At 33.5% G+C, this 20,605-nt stretch overlaps 1 protein-coding gene and 1 long non-coding RNA gene across 2 annotated transcripts; one reads left to right on the top strand and one right to left on the bottom strand.

The window, feature by feature from the left end:
- Positions 1 to 1,972: 1,972 nt before the first annotated feature.
- LOC105838213 (brefeldin A-inhibited guanine nucleotide-exchange protein 2) lies at positions 1,973 to 19,452 on the bottom strand. The gene is made up of 13 exons (XM_012683594.3): positions 19,217 to 19,452; positions 18,820 to 19,122; positions 15,914 to 17,268; positions 14,611 to 15,051; positions 14,159 to 14,436; positions 13,564 to 13,938; positions 11,730 to 12,231; positions 11,079 to 11,374; positions 7,362 to 7,534; positions 6,748 to 6,968; positions 6,463 to 6,666; positions 5,782 to 6,362; positions 1,973 to 4,805 (listed from the first exon to the last, which is right to left on the bottom strand). Exons 2-13 carry the CDS (start codon positions 18,944 to 18,946, stop codon positions 4,259 to 4,261), a joined length of 5,100 nt encoding a protein of 1,699 aa, XP_012539048.1. The 5' UTR covers positions 18,947 to 19,122; positions 19,217 to 19,452; the 3' UTR covers positions 1,973 to 4,258.
- On the top strand, positions 12,056 to 13,688 carry LOC114254524. Its single transcript, XR_003625881.1, has 3 exons — positions 12,056 to 12,176; positions 12,674 to 12,856; positions 13,555 to 13,688. It is a non-coding gene; the product is annotated as an uncharacterized LOC114254524 (long non-coding RNA).
- Positions 19,453 to 20,605: the final 1,153 nt, after the last annotated feature.

Raw genomic sequence — 20,605 nt, 5'->3', positions numbered from 1 at the left:
TATCTAGGATGTATATGTAAAATAATTTTGTGTGTGTGTGTGTGTGTGTGTACTTAAGCATTATATCATTTTGCTCCGACACGAATATATATAAGTAATAATTCTAATATTGATAACAACATTGTTTTTGCATGCTTGGAGATATACGTATTAACAAAACAGCACTGTTTCTTTCTCTTTCGTTCGTTCGCTACTCGCGTGCGCTCACACACACACACACACACACACACACACACACACACACATTCTCTCTTTCTCATTCTCTTTTTATTCTATTTTCATTTCCTTTGTCTATGAAATTACAAAGATTATCGGTTCACACCTAACTGCTTGGTCACTATTTATAATGTATACATATTTCACGACATTTTGGGACATGTGGCATTGTAAGACAATCCGCGACCTGTTTCGGCCTCCCTTTTTCAATCTTTATCGCAAGTTAAATAAAATACTAATAAAATAAATTAGCAGCCAATAAAACTGTATTTTCTTGATAACTTCAATCTTCAATCTCAATAACGTCAAATCTTCAAATCAGATTGATGACTCATCGCTAATGAATGCATGGTCAGTTAGTAATGTTTTTCTTTAAGAATTAATGAAAGATTCCCCAGAAAACAATTTTCAAGATTAAATTTTATCTTTTTTTTTTGTTAAAAAGAACTTTTGAACATAGAAATATGTAAAACTTGACATATATATTATTTTTCCACTTTATAAAAAGGAAATGTTACTATTGTATTGTTGCCGCTTTTCCGCGATGCTGGTTCTCTTCCTGTGCTAACTTCGTGTAGCGAGAGTAACCATCATTGCGATTGACTTTTATCGTAGTTTATTTTTAAAAAGTAAAAAAAAGTTAAATAATGCGCGTGAAGCGCGCGTTTATGGTGTCTAGTATATTTAAATTATGAGTGTGTAAGTTTTTTAAAGCTTCTAAGCTTAATATCTCGAAGTTATAAATTCTTCTATTATTCATTTGAAATAAACTAATAAAATTTTGAATCTATACTAACTATCGTTATTGCTCATATAAAATAAAAAATATATTAATTTAAAAAAATGATAACATTGTAAATATCAAAATTTAAAGTTTTCTTTTTCTCAATAAAGAAATATAAATTTTATAGATATCAGCTTGATTCTGGCATGATAATAACATTCATATAAATTGAAAATTTTGTTAGATCATTTAATTGTTCAAGTAATTTCTATCCAATCGAGTCTATGAATAGTATTTTATAATCTAAGTTTAAATTAAAGACAGTTTCAAATATCAAGTTCTAATCTGAGGCTTCGAAACGCTGTTTCAGTACGCGACATCCATCAGTAAATCTTTTATATATTATGATAGAATTTTAAATAATTTAAAATTTTTATCCAGCTAAAATAACCGTACATTTTAAAATCGTTACTTAAAACGACCTTAAATAATATAAATAATATTAAACAATAAATACCATGCCAATTATGACTAGTACTACTCTTCCAAAAATAATTTGTTCATACACAATGCGTTAATATAGCGCAACTCACTTATGTTCAACGTTTCAAATTTATATACACTTATTCGATATACATAACTTTTCTTGTAGTATATTTTAATTAAAAAAGAAATATTTATATATATTTATGTACAACTTAATCAACATTTTAAGACAAGATGTGTGCGATTTATATATGTATAGCTTTGGGAATATTGAGCTTACAAGGGGAGATCTTTTCTAATATGTGTTTTTAATGTCTTGTGAATTTTGGAAAATTCAATATATTAAGAAGTGGAATTATTATAGTATACTATGTAGATAGTATATATATTATATATATATATATATATATATATATATATATAATATGTATAATTATTATGTAGATGTATAATATTAAAATGTATAATTTGATATCATAAAAATATGTAACATTTAAGTGCCAATGGATCAAAAAATTGAAATTACAAGATTTTTTCTTTTCTTTACTCTCTTCGAAATCAATTTCTTTTTTTTCAAAAATATTTATTTTACTCATGTTTTAATCTAATAGTACGCTTTTCGTTCCTTTGTCTTCCATGCTCCAGTCGCATACTAGTTAGGGTACTTAATGGTAGCTTGCACTTTCTCTTGATCTAACATTACAAGCCTTAACTTTAGAAGTTGTCAACTTGTGCAATAGATAAACATGTTTTCAAATATATAGGTTATGTGTTTTATTATAGTTTTATTATCTTGTCGTTGTTTCCAATATATCGTTTCACCTGTTGCAAATGTATTTGGACAGAAGCTTCTGATGATATTGCGGCAGATTGTAAAAATAAAATGTTTTCTTCACTCTTAGTAAAGAGTGCATTTTATAATCTGAACTCAGAGACGATCCTTTGGAAGTGCTTCCATTTCTTTTCACTCTCGTAACTATTGTGGATTCTCCTGTGATGTGAGTTTGCGGTCGTCCATCGCTTCCATCTTTAGCCCGGATCTACAATAGGTGTAGTAAGCTTTATGCCATAAGAAACTGATCAATTATAATTGAATGTGAGAAGAATAAACCAATATAATTGATTAATTTTTTAAGGCTTAAGGCTTATTACACTATTGTAGATCTGGTCTTAACGTCTCCTCAAGTATGGGTCTTATTTTGAATTAATAAATTCTTTTCTCGCTCTCGTGTTCTCTTACACTTCGTAGGTTTGTATTTCGCGTGCGCCGAATAAGCTAATTAATTTTATGATTCTAGAAGGTAATTTTTAATTAATTTGTTTTTAAAATATATTAAAAAATAAAATTGATTATTTAAAGATAAAACACATTAAATTACATTTTAAATATAGTATTCAATAAAAACAGCGAACTCAAGACGTTTAACATTTAGACGCTATAGTTAGATTGATTCTTTAAAATTTCGGCCATTTACTATGATATCTATAACATGTGCAGTTTTTTCAAACTTTATAATCTTGCAATCATTTGATTCACTTACACTTGAATGATACATATTACTTTTATGACCTCAAACTCTGCTTTAAGGAATAAACTTGCAAAAAGTTCATACCTCCGATCTGTTTTAACTGTGTATACTTACGTATTTTGACGCATTGATTACAAAAATGATAGTAAAAATTGGCGCAATTTGATTTTCATGGCGGAAACCATGAAAAAAACCATAAAAATCATGGTTTTTTCCATTTATTTCAGAAATTTCCAAAACTCATGAGATATAAAATTAGATCTTCCCTTGTTAAAAACTTTAAAAAATTAGTACATGCATATAGTTTAAACATGAATAAGTATGTATCCAAAGTTTTACTATTTCCGAATTCAACAGCACTTTTCTTAAAAAAAAAATCTTACAAATTGTTTTCTAAATTAATACCTCCCTTCTTAAATAACGTGAAATTAAAAACTTGTAAGAATAACTATCATACCTGAATCCTAAACTTTATGATCAACTTTTGATTGATAAAAATACATATTGCCAATTCCTAACCGCCCACATTTTCCTGTGTGTACACACACAACACAACACACACACACACACACACACACGTATAATCTGTTATATTACATAGATGCATGTGTGCACGCAATGTTAACTCCATTCGCATACGATCCAATGATTTCTGCGACACACACAAAGGTGTACATAACAGTGCGTGTTCTCATTATAAACGTAGTGCTAAAATTAACATGTGAGCATTAATATTATTTATAATAACTTTACATAAATGAAACGTTATTATATTAAAATTGTATTAAAATTTTATTTAAATTTTAGATTAACTCTTAAAATACTCTTTTATTTTAAATTTAATATAAATATTAATATTAATATTTTTATATTAATAATTCTTATATTGAATAATAACGAATGACATATTTAAGCTACTGCAAAATGTTTAATATATTTACGAATATACATTAGACAAAATGAAATCCAAGTCACAGTTCAGTAGATTCACTATACCTGACGTTACGTAAAAGAGTGACGGCAAAAATCGGTGTCTCAACTTGAAATATAAAATAATGAAAACACGCTGCGAAAGCTCTAATCAACAATATACAACTTTATGCGAAGATCGTTGGGTCGTACACAAATAATTTAACGTAAGCTAAAGTAACCGCGCTTTACATTTAATTACAATTTTATCGTCGGGGTAGAAACGCAGATGTGAAACATCATCTCTCTCGCGTAAGCGTCGCAGTCGAGGTAATTCAACACCGTTCGAGATGATTTTGGGTGCCTGTTCAGATAGTCTATTGCTGCTCCGCTACTACTGCTGTGTGATTCTGAAGACTGGGCCGATTCTAAGGAAAAATCTACGAAGCACCGACCTTAGCTCCGGCTTGAGATCGAAGCACATGACCTCGCAGAGAGAGGGATAGCAGGTGGAGGCGTGAACCGCGAAACGATGATCGCTCATCTTGAGGATCCGTGTGAGTAGTAGCAGAAGAATAGGGGTCCAGGCGTCACGGTGGGCCTCGTTGGTAAGCGCCAGAAAGTATTCGAGGGCCTCGCACGCCATCTCGACCAGCCGTGCCTCGACCCTAGGCCAGTCCACGCGGTGTGCCTCGTCGCTGTACATTTTGAAGAGAATACGCAGAGCACATGCGAGCGACTGCGTCTCCTGCTTCAGCAAATTTGGCTTCATGTTGCCGCGAAAGCTAGCTTTCCACAACACATTGCGCTGTTCGTGATTAGAGTTAAAGCTCTTGGCGAAACGATGTGATCGCAGCAGACACTCCACCAGCTGCAAGAGATGATTGGTCGTTAGAGCGCAGTACATGCCCTGCTCCTCTTTCTGTTGATCAGTACTGGCTCTGAAAAAGACAATTACGTTATATAAATACTGTATATCATTTTAATAAAGGAAATAACATGACTTTTTATTCGCATATATTTTTTAATAAAAGAGCTTTTGACATTGCTATTTTCAAAATAATAAATAATAAACAAAATATAAACGATAAAAATAGTGATTTGTTATTTAAAAAATATTCTTTTTTCTAAAAAATAGAAATAAAATTTAGATTATATGTACATTTTATTACGTATACATCATTGTATAAATGTGAAATAATGTTGAACAATGTTTGAATGTTGAATTGCAATATTTACAAGACATTCAATAAATCTTAATTCAACATTTGTGCGATGTATAGATGGATAAAAAAATTTTTTTTTATTCAAAAACGCCTTTATATAAAGTGTTTCCTATAACTCAATCATTTAGATATTTGGAATATCTCTATTAATTTTAATAATAATAAAAAATACAAAAAAAGAAATTTTTCGAAAGAGTAAATATTGTGATAAGCAGCAATTTTTTCATGCTTATTATTTTATGAAAGATTTCCTTAACATTTTTTTACTAGAATGATATATTCTTATTGGTGTAGTAATTTAGTTCATAAAAAAACAAATTCAACAACATTAAAAAATTACATTTATAAATATGATTGAATATGTATACATTTTTTTATGTTTATAAAGTCATCCTAAAAGTAACATATACATAACTATAGGGTTAAATTTTTTTTTCTTCATTTAAATTACACAATTACGTTATGTTAATAAAAATCTGTCACTTAAAAAATGTTGATATCTAAATTATAGGAAACACTCTGTTTCGACATTTCTAATTTTTTCCAATTTTTTGATTCCGTTTAGCATACGAACGTTGGATCAAAACATTTCAAAAATATTTCTATATTAATCATAAGTTTATTCTCAATATTATATTTAAACTACTAAAAAACTAGAGAACCTCGTGAAAAATGTTAGCATGGAACTCACTTTACAAGCTCCAATGACTTGCCATTCAGCATATCGGCTTGCGCGAGCGCCAAGTTTTCTTGATCCTCCTTGCGTGATGTAGCCGGATAAAAAACAATGTTGTCGATTGTTTGTATCAACTCGAGTTGAACCACGCACTTGATTTGCAACGCGGCGAAAAGCTTTGCTCTTGGGAGGGTCTCGGTATTCAAGCTCTGCACACTGTTGGTCCTCTTCAGAATACCAACGTGAGGACCGTCAGATTCGCCGGTGATCACGTCGAGATCGGACTCCTTATTCGGTGGATGCGGCTTCCACGTGAGCAGCGCGGACGGTAGAGTACTCTCGAAAATGTCCAGAACGCACTGACAAGTCTTCTCCCAGGTTTCCTCGTCGAACTTGATACCGTTGCTGATGACCAGATTTTCCAGGCAGTTAGTGCCCGAGCGTGCTAGCTGTTCATTATCCTGCTGAACACACCAGAGAAGTTGGAAATAGAGCTGTTCGAGTAGCAAGGGGCCTAGGATATCATAAAACTGTGAAAACACATCCACAATGGCATAGAGAGCGTGATTACACGTTGTCGTCATCCACTCAGCTTTCTGCAACATTTAAAAAGAATTTATATGTTTAGATATTTAAAAACAATCTCTCTAAAAATGCATTTCTTCTATTTTTGTTTATCTTAGAAATTACACAAACCTCGGTGTGTTGTTCAGGCAGTTTCATATTGTCAAAAATCCTGAAAAGAACCTGGAACAGATCCTTCCACCAGTGAGGTTTAAAGGATGCGCCGTGGGTTTTAACGACGTCAAAGAGTACTGTCAGTGCGCGCGTTCTAACGTCCAACTTACACCTACTCACGACGCAGGATAATTCAAACAGCAACGGGAACCACCCTCTCACCTAAAAGAAGAAAAAATGAAGAAAGATAAACAACATATTAGCATTTTAAATACAAAGTAAACGAGCTAAAGAAAACGATACCCAGGCTCGATCCTCCTCGGAGACCATCCCGCTATCGTCCATCATACCCTCAGCAAACAAATTAGGATTTGCATCAATATAAGAAGCGCAGGAACGTATCAACCGGATCGCCTCCATGCTAGTGTCTGGAAAAGATGCATTGCATGCAAACTCGCTGAGACATTTGACGGCGTCTTGGAAAGAATCCACCATAATGCTGAAGTCCTCGGCATATAATTCATCTATAGACATAAAAAACTTGTAAAACTTTTTTACATGTGAAAAATACGCACAAGAATAAATCACGGGATACTCAGCTTAAAATATTTTTTTTAATTTAAAGATTGTTACATGTCAGTAACTTTTGGGTAAACAATATGTATCAAAGTTAATAGATTCAGAGGTGTCTGAGAAATCATATTAATCGACTTAAAAACGCATTTGTTTAAAAAAAAATTTATGTAACATAAAAATTAATTAAAATATTTAATCATATATTTATAGATATTTATTAAATATGTACAAATAATATGTAAAAGTGTAAAAAAAGAATATGTGAAAAATTTTTTAATTCCCCAAAATATACTACTTTCCCACGTTCTAAGTTATACATAACTCACAGAAATAAAACTCACTAATAATTTTTCCGGTCATGGAAAAAGCCAACTCGACAACAGATTCATCACGATCACTGGCTGCATGATGGAAAACGCTGAAAATGTTCTTCCAACCGGATCTAATATTCGGCGCTTGTGAGTGGACGATCTGTGCTACACATCTCACAACCATATCTCTAATCACGAGTGATCTGAATCATATTAAATCAAATTACATTACTGCTCAAAAATTTTAACACATTTTAAATTTTCTCGCATACATATTTTAGGAAAAGTATTTAAAAAGTTCTTAGAAATTTATATATATATATATACAGGGTGTCCCAAATCTGGTGTGCAATATTTCATGGAAAGATAGACGAGATCGAGATGAACATAAAAATCCAATATAGTCTTGGTTAGGTCTATCAATAATCAAGATATAAATTTTTTAATTTATGCGAATGAGAGCGCGCCTTGCGCGCCGAAGGAAGGGCTCGAGCCGCTCCAGCCATAGCACGGCCTACTGTCTCAAGCATTGGCTGCCGGCGGCGGCGGGGGGAAGAAGGAGAAGCGTGGCGTCGTCGCCGTTCCCACGTCTTGCCGCACCGCGCCTAAGCTCGCGTCGATGGCTGCTACGCATACTCGCGATTACATGACAAGATTATAAATTATTAATAAAAATATGACAAATTTAAATCGTAATAAACTTCTGTAAATAAGAAAGTCAAAAGAGAGAAAGCGATGGAAACGTATGAATCCTGCAAATAATATAATATTTGCCGCATCAAATTCTCTTATCGTTTTTTATGGAATATTCAATTAACGAAGATTTATCACGATTGATTCTTTATACATTCTTCTTTCGTAACCATCTTATTAGAAAATTACAAAATGCACGAAATACTATCCCTAATATACACTCTTTGTAAAATAACACGATAGAAAAATATTCACGTTTGATCTAAGGACTTCAGGATAAATTATTCGATGCGACTTCTACGGTAATTATAGGTAATCAGAGATCAATGTTATGTCAAGTATCGTTAGTATGGTTAACTACAAAGGATTTTCTCTTGTATATGATAGAGAACTTCGAGTTTCTTCTATCGTTAATGCATTATAAGTCACTGAAAATCTGTCGTAATTAATAATGCAATTAAAGGTAGAAGAAACTGTAAGTTTTCGATGGTTATAAAAGAAAATTCTTTGTTGTATTAACAATACATGATATTAAACATTAATTTTTAAGCATAATTATCGTAGCATCGCGCCTAAGCTATCGTGAAATCGTTACATCAAGAGGGAATATTTTTTAGTGTTATTACAAAGAGTGTAACATACTATGGATAAGTATTTCGCGCATTTTAGTATGACACCTCTCTCTCTCTCCCCCTCTCTCTCTCTCTCTTTCTCTCTCTCTCTCTCTCTCTTTCTCCCTCTTTCTTCCTCTTTCCCTCTCAAGCACTACGTAGTACACAAATACAATAAATATTACCACGTTTAACAACATTAGTTTGTACTATTCTACTTTCATTATGTGTGTAAATTGAATAAAATTTTAACAATTATCATTTCTTTATATTTTTAGTATTACACACGATCGAAAAAAAAATTATCAAAAATTATCACTAAAACTGCGATAAATAATCAGCACGATACTTTCTTTCTGAGTGTCGTATCGTGTTTAATGTTAAAAATGTTAAAAAATAGTAATCTTGTTAAAAAAATTTTATATGACATTTAATGAAACTCTAATAATATTGATTGGAACTGTTGTTGAAAATGACATTTATCGTGTTTCTGTAAATACTTTAGAGGGAAAGATATTCTGCTAACTTCGCGAAATACATATTTTTATCTTTGTCTTTTTAATATAAAAATTGTAGCAACGTTCTGCTTTATTTAATTACACATAATGAAAGTAGAATAGTACAAACTAATGTTGTTAAACGTGGTAATATTTATTGTATTTGTGTACTACGTAGTGCTTGAGAGGGAAAGAGGAAGAAAGAGGGAGAAAGAGAGAGAGAGAGAGAAAGAGAGAGAGAGAAAGAAAGGTGTCATACTAAAATGCGCGAAATACTTATCCATAGTATGTTACACTCTTTGTAATAACACTGAAAAATATTCCCTCTTGATGTAACGATTTCACGATAGCTTAGGCACGATGCTACGATAATTATGCTTAAAAATTAATGTTTAATATCATGTATTGTTAATACAACGAAGGATTTTCTTTTATAACCATAGAAAACTTACAGTTTCTTCTACCTTTGATTGCATTATTAATTACGACAGATTTTCAGTGACTTAGAATGTATTAACGATAGAAGAAACTCGAAGTTCTCTATCATATACAAGAGAAAATCCTTTGTAGTTAATCATACTAACGATACTTGACATAACATTGATCTCTGATTACCTATAATTACCGTAGAAGTCGCATCGAATAGATTATCCTGAAGTCCTTAGATCAAACGTGAATATTTTTCTATCGTGTTATTTTACAAAGAGTGTATATTAGGGATAGTATTTCGTGCATTTTGTAATTTTCTAATAAGATGGTTACGAAAGGAGAATGTATAAAGAATCAATCGTGATAAATCTTCGTTAATTGAATATTCCATAAAAAACGATAAGAGAATTTGATGCGGCAAATATTATATTATTTGCAGGATTCATACGTTTCCATCGCTTTCTCTCTTTTGACTTTCTTATTTACAGAAGTTTATTACGATTTAGATTTGTCATATTTTTATTAATAATTTATAATCTTGTCATGTAATCGCGAGTATGCGTAGCAGCCATCGACGCGAGCTTAGGCGCGGTGCGGCGAGACGTGGGAACGGCGACGATGCCACGCTTCTCCTTCTTCCCCCCCCGGCAGCCAATGCTTGAGACAGTAGGCCGTGCTATGGCTCGAGCAGCTCGAGCCCTTCCTTCGGCGCGCAAGGCGCGCTCTCATTCGCATAAATTAAAAAATTTATATCTTGATTATTGATAGACCTAACCAAGACTATATTGGATTTTTATGTTCATCTCGATCCCGTCTATCTTTCCATGAAGTATTGCACACCAGATTTGGGACACCCTGTATATATAATATTCAAACAAAATATTATAATCATATTTCCCTCTTTTTCCTTTTTCTTGAAACTTCATAACTTCAAAAATAAAAAATATTTTATAACAAATAAATTTTTATACACATGAAGTTTAATATCACTGCAAGAAAAATCATCACATCATGATCACAAATTAATTTTTTGTTCGGCAATGTTTTATTAAGCTATAGTGCTTCAAAGTAAAAAAAAAAAAACTAAAAAAATACAAATTTTTAATTTTATGTAATTTAGAAACAAAACTTAAAAAAATGTATTTAAAGCTCTATCTCTACAAAATGCACTTCTAAAAATTTCTCTACAATCTTTTTTGTATCTTCATGATACAAGAAAATCATAAATGTGTTAAAATTTTCGAACAATAGTATATCAAATTATACAATTATTATTATATATTATATATATACATATATATATATATATATATATATATATATATATACATATTATTATATATATCATACAAAATTTTGTAAATTCGTAATTAATGTATTCTTATAAATTGATTTTGTTATAAAAAATATTTTACATAAACTATGTGTAACACGTTGTGGATTTAATAACTGTAATTACAATTAAATAGTAAACAGTAAATTAAAATCAGTTGATTAAAAGAATCAAATAATATTACCTGTTCTTTTTCATAATATGCTCAAACGGTCTGAGAAAGTCCTTCTGGAACCTGAAGTTAGCAAATTCGCCCTTTTCGATGAACTTGGTAGCCAGCTGCCTCAGAGAATCCACCGCGAAAAATGCAATATCTTGTCGAGGACTACATCCCACCCTGTCGAAATGATCGCCGAGAACTTGCCAGATTCTGGACCACTGTAGTCTAATACGACCCATATTATAGTACGAGATTTCGACAATTTTCGTAAGAGAAAACATACGCGGTTGCGTAGGGTGTGCCAACTCTTCAAGAGATACCTGATAATTATTTTATCATTGTTAAATATTTATTATGCCATTTACATTATGTACGGGATGTTCAGCAGTGTGAGAAAATTTAAAGAGTAATTTTAAATAATGAAACGAAAACCGAAAATAACAAAATTGTGAAGAAGAATTCGTTTTTGAATATAAATATTTAATTTACAATGTAAAACATGTACGTAAATATTTAGATATTATAATTAAAAAAAAAACAAAGTTCCAATCAAATTGTTATGTTTTATTTTTAGCTTATTTTATTGTCTACAACTCTATTATTCTCTAAACTTTCTTTTACCTGTTGCCAAACATCCTGCATAAAAAGCATTAATCGAACTTAAGAGAAAATAACCTGACAGAGAGCCTTGACAAATTCGACAATGGCGTCACCATCAAGTCTCGTTGAACCGGTGAAGATACGATCAACGGCTACGACGACACTCTGTGAGCTAGTTTCGCCAATGGACTCCTTCACGCTGGGGTCCAACGAGCTCAGATTGAGATTATTAGTCTGATGCGAGTTGGCAGAGTGTGTGAGATTGCCGAAGTTCGCTAATGGTGAGGGGAAATGCGGTTTTGACGGTGGACCTAACAATTGCGGCCGTACTCCGGTGCCTATCAACTGCGCGAGCTCCAGCTGAGAGATGCACTTGACGACGTCAAGCCACGAATTGCCTAGGTAGTTGCCATCAGTATGAGCCACCGTGATGAGAGTTTTGATGGTGTCGATGTTCTTTGCCTTCATCTCGGTAATAGGAGAATTGGCCGTCAACAAAGTGAATCTCGCCAGAGCTTGCACGTAAGCGTCGCGTTCAAGGCTCATGTGAAAGATACAGGCGATACGAATGGCACATCTAAGATATAATACATAAATAATGTAAAACAGCGCCAAAAGTGCATACTGCGCTGTAAAAAAAATTATATGCAATTTTGAGATCCACTATTTAAAAGATGTATATTTATACACCTTTTAAATATACATGTAAGAATTGTACGATTTAAAAGTTGCAATTTGAAATAAAATTATTTCGAAATCTTTTATTCTCGTATGTCAAATCCACGGCTATTTTTAATATTTGCAATATTTCGGATTGGAATTGCGACAATTGTTCTAGATTATGCAACATATCATCCTTAAAAAAATAAAGTACACTAGAGATTCGATAATGTCACAATAAAAAATTTCGATATTTTAATATTAAATTGATATTTATTATTAAAATACAGTTTTTTCAATCATTGGTTTTAACCATTTCCAAATTATTTACACATAGCCAAAAATGTACGTGTTTTCAGAGCTTTTCAAATTCATTTTTCTTAAAAAGCTGTGATGTGATTTCTACTTATGAATTTGGAATTAGTGCCGTGTCGGAATCAAGGACCGTGGAAAATTGTTTTTCTTCAAACAAAAAAAAAATTACGGATTTGTCTAATCTAAAATGGCCGTTAACATAAAACACACGTGCAGCACGCACGCACGTATGTACAAAATATTATTTTATATCCTTAAAAATTTATTAATTTATGTATAAGTTATTTTGATTAAATAAAAAATAAATTTTTAAGCATACACAAAATAAAAATATATTAAAATATATTTTTTCAAATTTCAAAAAATTATAATTTTTAATAATATTGTTTAACATTATTACAACATTAATAATCAATAAAGAAAAATCAATTGGATTCCATGATTACACTCAACAGAAAAAGCAGCTTTGCAACTATTAAAAAATTCTTTTATATGATTGATATATGCATTTAGATCCGACAGAAACTAAGGACAAGAACCAATTGTATTGAAGTATTTTACAACTGTTGCGAAGCTGCTTTTTCTGCTGAACGTAGCCAATATTAAAAAAAACATTTTAACATTCAATTGTTATATTTCATCAACATTTCTTTCAATATTCTGTACTATATGTTATCAAACATAATACAAATATATAAATTGATATTACCATTGTTATATAATATTACATAAATTTATATTTACATAAAAATTACAAAAGATTGCTAATTTTTTGTAATTTTTTGACCAATATAAACATATTTGTACGAGTAAAAATACTCATTTTTAAACACAAAATTTAAAAAATGTATTTTCACTATGTATTAAATAATTTTATATACTTTTTTAGGTCCAAAATAACAAATTAATTTTCTCTCATTCTAAGATCTCTCACCTGATACCATCTAAGCAGAGCGACGCGATCTCCGGGTCGTCGCAATCTTGAAGTCCGACGCTGAAGGCCGCGAGAAACGGTGTCCAAGCCATCTTGAACATCGGCCTCACATGTTCCAGATGCTTCGCCGTCGTAAACGGCGCTTGAACGTGACTGACGGATTCCATCAGATTCTTCGCCGCCGTAGAAATCACTTCCATTTCCATATTCCATAGCAGTCGTCGCTTTTTTTCGCTGGAAATCAGCTGTTTGCCTGAGAGTCGGCTATTATTAGGATTCGACTTCATCTTGATCTCGTTGCCGGCGATTTCGTCGTAGATTCTAGAAAGGTATTCCTCGGGAAGATCCTCGTTGTCGCTGATGCGCCGATTAAGTCTGATGGTTAAAAAGGAAAATAGAAGAAAAGATTCTTCAACTCTATGATTAAAAAATACATTTAGTGCGTGTGTGCGTGTGTATGCGTGCGTGCGTGTGTGTGTGTTGTAAATGATAAAATTTTTTTAATTAATTAGAATAAGTTATATTAAATATATGTACATATTTTTTATATTTAACTTTTAAATAATTCACTTTTAAAAATTCTATAAAAATGCACCTGATGTATTGTTCCTTGGTCATTTTATTCTTGACTTGCGGCGAGTGCAAATCGGTAGTCAGCATTATGATCGAGAAGCCGAGAACGTATGCTGTATCCGCGCTAGTAAAGAGGCCATTGTTAGGATTACACTCACAATAGCGACTAGCAAACTTTTCCATTAGTCGATCAATCTTCTGCGCTTCGCCGGGCAACCGAAAGCCCTCCAGAAAATACCTAAGTGCAGTTACTAGATCGCGTTCGGCAAAGTTCATCTGGTCAATGTAATGGTACATTACCTGCGCAAATAATAACAAAATTAGTCACCGTTAAAATTAATTGTCAACATAATTATCATGTGATGATTGTAAGATGATTTAGAGACTAATCACTAATCTGCTTATATCTATAATTTCTATAATTAATAGACTATAATTTTTATAGTCTAATTTCAATTTTTTTTTCTCCATTACCTGGTTATGATTATGGTCGCCTAGAAAGTCACCAATGGCGGTTTTGTCGAGACGCTCGTCCAGATGCAGCCATCTGGCCACATCTTCTGGCGAAGTGCCGAGCAGCCCTTGCTCTTGCAAGTACTGCACGCCCTTACCAGGCTTGCGACTAAAGATTTCAATCCCAGTCTCCCATACCTCCTTTTGCTGCTTCTGCACTTCATACTGCTCCGGCGAGTCCGGCACCTCTTTGTTACCGGTCAAGCTAGAATTAGCTGATGAAAGGCTACCCGCGCTGCCATAACGCGGCAGGAGGATCTCTGATGCGGTATCCGGTGGATCTGACAATGGCTGTTGATCCGCTGGCACGCTGGGATTTACGTACAGATCTCGGCTCCACTCGACCATGCATTTTAGAATAGATACGAGGCACTCAAGACCACGAATACGCATGGATTTTTCCTAAAAGAAGACAAGACACTAATATTAAAAACAAAACTGAATCAGTCTTGAAAACAATGTAAGTTAAAAAATCTTACTTTTAGAGAATTGAAAGATTTATCCTATTAGTTTTCTAACTAGAGTTTTTAATACTAATTTTCACACACAATTACATAATTTTTATAACTAATAAAAATAATTTAAAATGTGCACAAAATGCCTCATCATATCACATCATCATGAACTATATAAGTAATACATATTTCTTTAACCCTAATCCCCACATTCCATTTTTACTACTACTCACTCACTCTTCTCGTACAACAAACACTACATATACACTTTATAGCCTCAAAATGGTGCTCATGCGAAGACCTTCCTTCCCCTCCCGTAAATGAGTAAATTGATATCTGGTTTATAAGTCTTTTTAGTTGCAAAAGTTAATCATTAAAAAAAAATCCAAAATGGCGGATTCAATATAGTAGACATAAAAAAAGTCAGGCCTTAAAGGGTTAAGAAAGAAATGTTCGATGATATAACGTTTGAAGGAAATTATGTACCTATATAGCACAGAACATTGAAAGATATTATTGAAACAATGTTGAATGTTTAAAGTGTGACTGCTTTTTTAATCTTTTCTTAACTCTATAGTAATTTTTCTTTATTAACATTGTCGTTACACTAAAACAATAAACATTGAACAATATATCTTTTAAAAATTAAAAAATATATGTATATTTCTTAAATAAATAAAAATATATTTATCTGTATAAAAAATTCAAAATATAATTTTTTACTTTTATTCCATTTTTTAGCAGTATATAATATACATAATATATAAATACTGTATTATTCTTTTCTTCTTTCATTGTTTACAACATACCTGATTTGGTGACGCACCCAACTCTAAAGCTTGACGCCCCTGTGCAATTTTCGAAAGATCGTTGACAAGCCTCTCGAAGAGATTCGCCGCCGAAAGATCGCAATCGTAGTTAACATAGATGTCGACGACACTTTGGGCGTCCGCACAGATTCGTGTGAGCGCGTGTATGACCATCCACTTGTGCTCGAAGGAGCTGCTGGAAGTCTCGAGGATGTTCATAAAGATTTCCTTGAAGAACACTTCAATCTGCATCTTGAGATGCATCTTGAAGCGCGCGAGCAGCGCTAGGAATAACGCCAGCGACAGTTCGAACACCTCTGGTACAGAGGACACACCGTTCTTCGATAGCGCAACGCATAGATATTGCTTGATAGCGATAACAAACATCTCGTTCGAGCGAAGTACTGGACCGGCGTTTTGCAGGATACCCAGTAGCAGCTGAAGTGACAGGATCTTGGAACGGAGCTCGTGCGATCGCGGATCCGGGGTGCCGTCCGGCAGAGGTTTCATAGAGAGCTTGCAAAGAGCACGGAACACCAGAAACGCATCTTTTTGCAGCACATGGGTAAATTTAGCGGTTACCATGTTATCATTCTCGGCAACTGCCTCGTCGCCGTTATCCTCCGGATTGCCGTTTTCTAAACTGACCTCCTCCTCCAACGGCACCACGGATTTCACCACGTCGTCAAGGATACTCTTAACGATTACTTGAGGATCGACGGTGTCGTTACTCACAGAAGCATTCTCCATATTCTTCAATTCTGTCTCAGCCTCTCCATTCGGAAGGCTGACGAGAACTTCCTGCTGATGAATCTCCCCGTCGAGCCTTACGTTCTCCTCCTCCGCTTGCGTCTCCATTCGTGCAAAGATCACGTTGATCATCTGCGTGAGAGTCGCCCGTGCTGTCGTTTGATTGACTAGGTTGCGTGACGCCAGGTAAACATTGTAAACGGTACGAATCGTTAATAGCACCGTGCCCTCGTGCACCTCCACATGCTGACTCGTCATCACAGTCAGCAGAGCTTTGATGATTTGTAGCTGCACTCCCTCGTCGGTCTGCGGACCAGTGAAGCAGCCGCAGATCGTCTCAACAATGCGCACGATCAGTAGTTTATTAGGCTCCGTCGAGTCGGGCACATTGCCAGTAAGATGGCCGTACGCGATCAGCTTCTGCAGGCAGTCAAGCGCCGTTACCACAATTCGCGGCGATTTGCTCTGGCACGCCAACTCAAATGGCAAGAAGTATTTTTCAGCGGTAATAACATTCGAATCGCTCTTGGGTTGCGGAAGAGCATTCGATGTCACTTCTTCACCCTGCACGGCCGGCACGTCTTTGATCTCGTTACGGAGATCTTCTGCAAGATGAAAATATTCAAATAATTCATTGTAATATCATTCAGATGTTTTAAACAATTTATGTTTAACTATAAGAAATTGACCAACTACATTCGATTTTTATAAGAAATATTCAATAGTGGTTTTTTGGGGGTTAAACCTAACTAATATGTACTATTATATAAAATATATTCTACAGGATGAGTAAAAAGGTATTGGATTGGTAAAATATTATGAAGACATTTAAGAAAAAAATGTTTTATACAAAACTTATAGCCTGAACAAATAATGGTAAAATTAATTCTAGAAAAAAACAAATATTTAAAAATCATATGAGTTATCATTATTTTTTAAATGGAATTGTTTGTATATGTGTGTGTGACTTTTTTACACTATAATTTTTCTAATTATCCTACATATAAAAATATTAAGATAGAGTTTCCAAAAAACAGTTTACAATATATTTTATTCTAGCATTTCGACATAAAGTCAAACATAAAGCTTTGCTTCAATGTAGAACTGTATTATAAAACTGACAAATAATTGGTTTGCGTAGTTTATGTAAACTAAAAATTGTAAAAATTCACAAATATTATTAAGACATCAACAGCCGCCTTAATAAAAAAATGCATTTTTTGGCTTAATTTGTTGTTACCACACCAGTGCAAATTTGCACCACCTAACTTTCTTTTAAACAAATTTTTTTTAAAACTTTTTTTCTTTTTTTACTATTAACAAATTCGTTTTTGCGTTCAAAACTATTACCAAATTATTACAAACATTTTTTACATGTTTAATTTTATATATTTAAAAATATTATATAAAAATATATGTCTTTTAGAATTTCTGTACATTAGTTTTTTTAAAATAAATTTTTTAGTTTTCTTAAATTGAACTTTTCTTAAAATCCCATGACTAGATCAACAAAGACCATAAAAAATAAGATTGAAAAGAAAAAATATATTAATAACATAAAAGCATGTTGCACAAATAAATCAATTTTGCAACAAATTATAATTATAAACAAATATTTTAATATTGACTGTAAGAAAAAAGTTTTGCATGTTTCTTTTGTAATGTTTTCCATTAAAATTGCTTGACTTGACCAATTTGTGCTACAATATATAATTTAAAATGTTAAAAATTAAAAACTTTCTGAAAACTGCAATAACAGTGTTGATAAGTATTTAAAAAATATTTGTTACATAAATATTACCCTAAAAAAACTAAAAAAAATTGAGTAATTGTTTTACTTACTAACAGGATATTTTTCTACAGTGTATGCAATATTACATATATGTTGCTACAATGTAGCTGTTCTTGCACATACTAAAAGAATGCATTCACATTGCAACAATCTTCCACTACAATGGTGCAATATTGCTATTATATTGCAAAATGTTGATACATTATTACTGTTGAATTACAGCAACAATAAAATATACTTTTTGGAAAATTGCAACAAAACATCATAGCAACATTACCATACAATAAATTTGCAATAACATGTATAAATATATAAGCAGCTACAAACAACAGTTATATATGCAGTTTGAAAAGCTTTTTGTTACCAAGCGCAGACTCGCAGGACTTTCTAAGCTGCGAGAGGTGCGATCTCTTGACATCCCGATCAGCTAGTATTTTTTCCAAAGCTCGAACAATAAACATCTCTCTGGTCTTGGAATTATTTTGCATCATCACCCCGCTACCCGCGCGGCAGCTTGAAATCCACGCACGTTTCAGTGTTCGTCCTTCAATGTGTCAACATCGGTGAGGGCCAGCGAACGGCGATACATGTAATTAGTTGTGGCTGGCTCCTGGCCAACATCTTTTTCGGCACCTTTCTTATTGCTATGCAATCCTTTCTGATGAATCTAAGAACATTACATATAGCAGACATTCTGTGAGTCGAAGTGAAACGAAGCTGCGAGAAATTCTTCTCTTCTTAACAGATATATGTCCATTTACCCAAGTGACAGAAGAACAACTACATTGAATTTCTTCAGGGTGGGTTTTTTTTTTCCAAGAACGATACCGCAAAACGCGGTCTCCTCGAAGATGACGCTACGTGGCTTATAACATCACCTGTCAAAGGATTTCAAACAAAAGTCAGATAGAAATTAACTCAACCAACACTCGTAGACTCGCACTTGACAGTCACCGGAATATAACCACAGATGACAACTATTGGTCTGTTCTTTATAGTTATACTAAAGCCCGGTTCCACAACTCACGGTTAAATTAACTGGCCGATTATTCCATTGGAATTGACCAATCGTATTTGTTAATTTTGCTTAACGACAAATACGATTGGTCAATTCCAATGGAATAATCGGCCAGTTAATTTAACCGTGAGTTGTGGAACCGGGCCTAAGCCACTTTATGCCTCGTCTACAATGAGTCGGTAGTTATTGGTCGTAAGAAATCTAGCCAATCACAGTTGATCTTAGAGAAGAATAAGCGAACATGATTGGTTAAATTTCTTACGACCAACGACTAACAACGACTTACTACTCATTGTAGAAGAGGCATATGGCTTGATCTCTTTTAAGGGCCATCTACAATGGAGAGTTGTAGGCCGTAGCAGTAGTCGTAGACAATATTTTCATTACGTACTGTTTTACTGATTACAGCCTACAACAGACATTGAGCCAATTCAGTGGATGCTTACGATGAGCGTTTAGGTGTTCGGGGTTAGTTTTTAGTCACCTCTCTATGATAGCCGGCTTGTATATTATTGCTACGTCGTTTATATTATTGACAGCATGGTCGTAGATTAGCGTTGTTACGACTAAAACACTCCATTGTAGATGGCCCTTAAGCCTCGTCTACAGAAGTCGCAAGCAGCCAGTTGCGACTTGCGACAGCCAATGAGCGTCTAGTTTCTAGTTAAAGCTCGACAATCATTGGCTGTCGCAAGTCGCAACTGGCTGCTTGCGACTTCTGTAGACGAGGCTTTACATCCACATTTGGCGCTGATGCTAGTCAAATATCGGTCGCACGAAAAAGGCCGCGGTGGTCGCTCTCAGGTTTCTCTCTGCTCAAAGCCTGATCTACAATGGATGTCGTAAGTCGTGTCGTAAGAAATCTAACCAATCATAGTTGATCTTAGGGTCGATTTCTCCAACTCCGGTTACCTTAATCGGCCGATTATTCCATTGGAATTGACTAATTGTATTTGTCGTTAAGCAAAATTAACAAATGCAATTGGTCAATTTCAATAGAATAACCTCCGGTTAAGGTAACCGGAGTTGGTGAAATCGGCTCTTAGGCCCGGTTCCACAACTCACGGTTAACTGCTAACGGGAGGTTAATAGATTTTCTGTCTCTCTTTAGATAATAATATAGAGAAAGATA

This window comes from Monomorium pharaonis, chromosome 5, assembly GCF_013373865.1.
Source record: "Monomorium pharaonis isolate MP-MQ-018 chromosome 5, ASM1337386v2, whole genome shotgun sequence".
Classification (NCBI taxonomy): Eukaryota; Metazoa; Arthropoda; class Insecta; order Hymenoptera; family Formicidae; genus Monomorium; species Monomorium pharaonis.
This window is presented reverse-complemented; position numbering and strand designations above follow the sequence as displayed.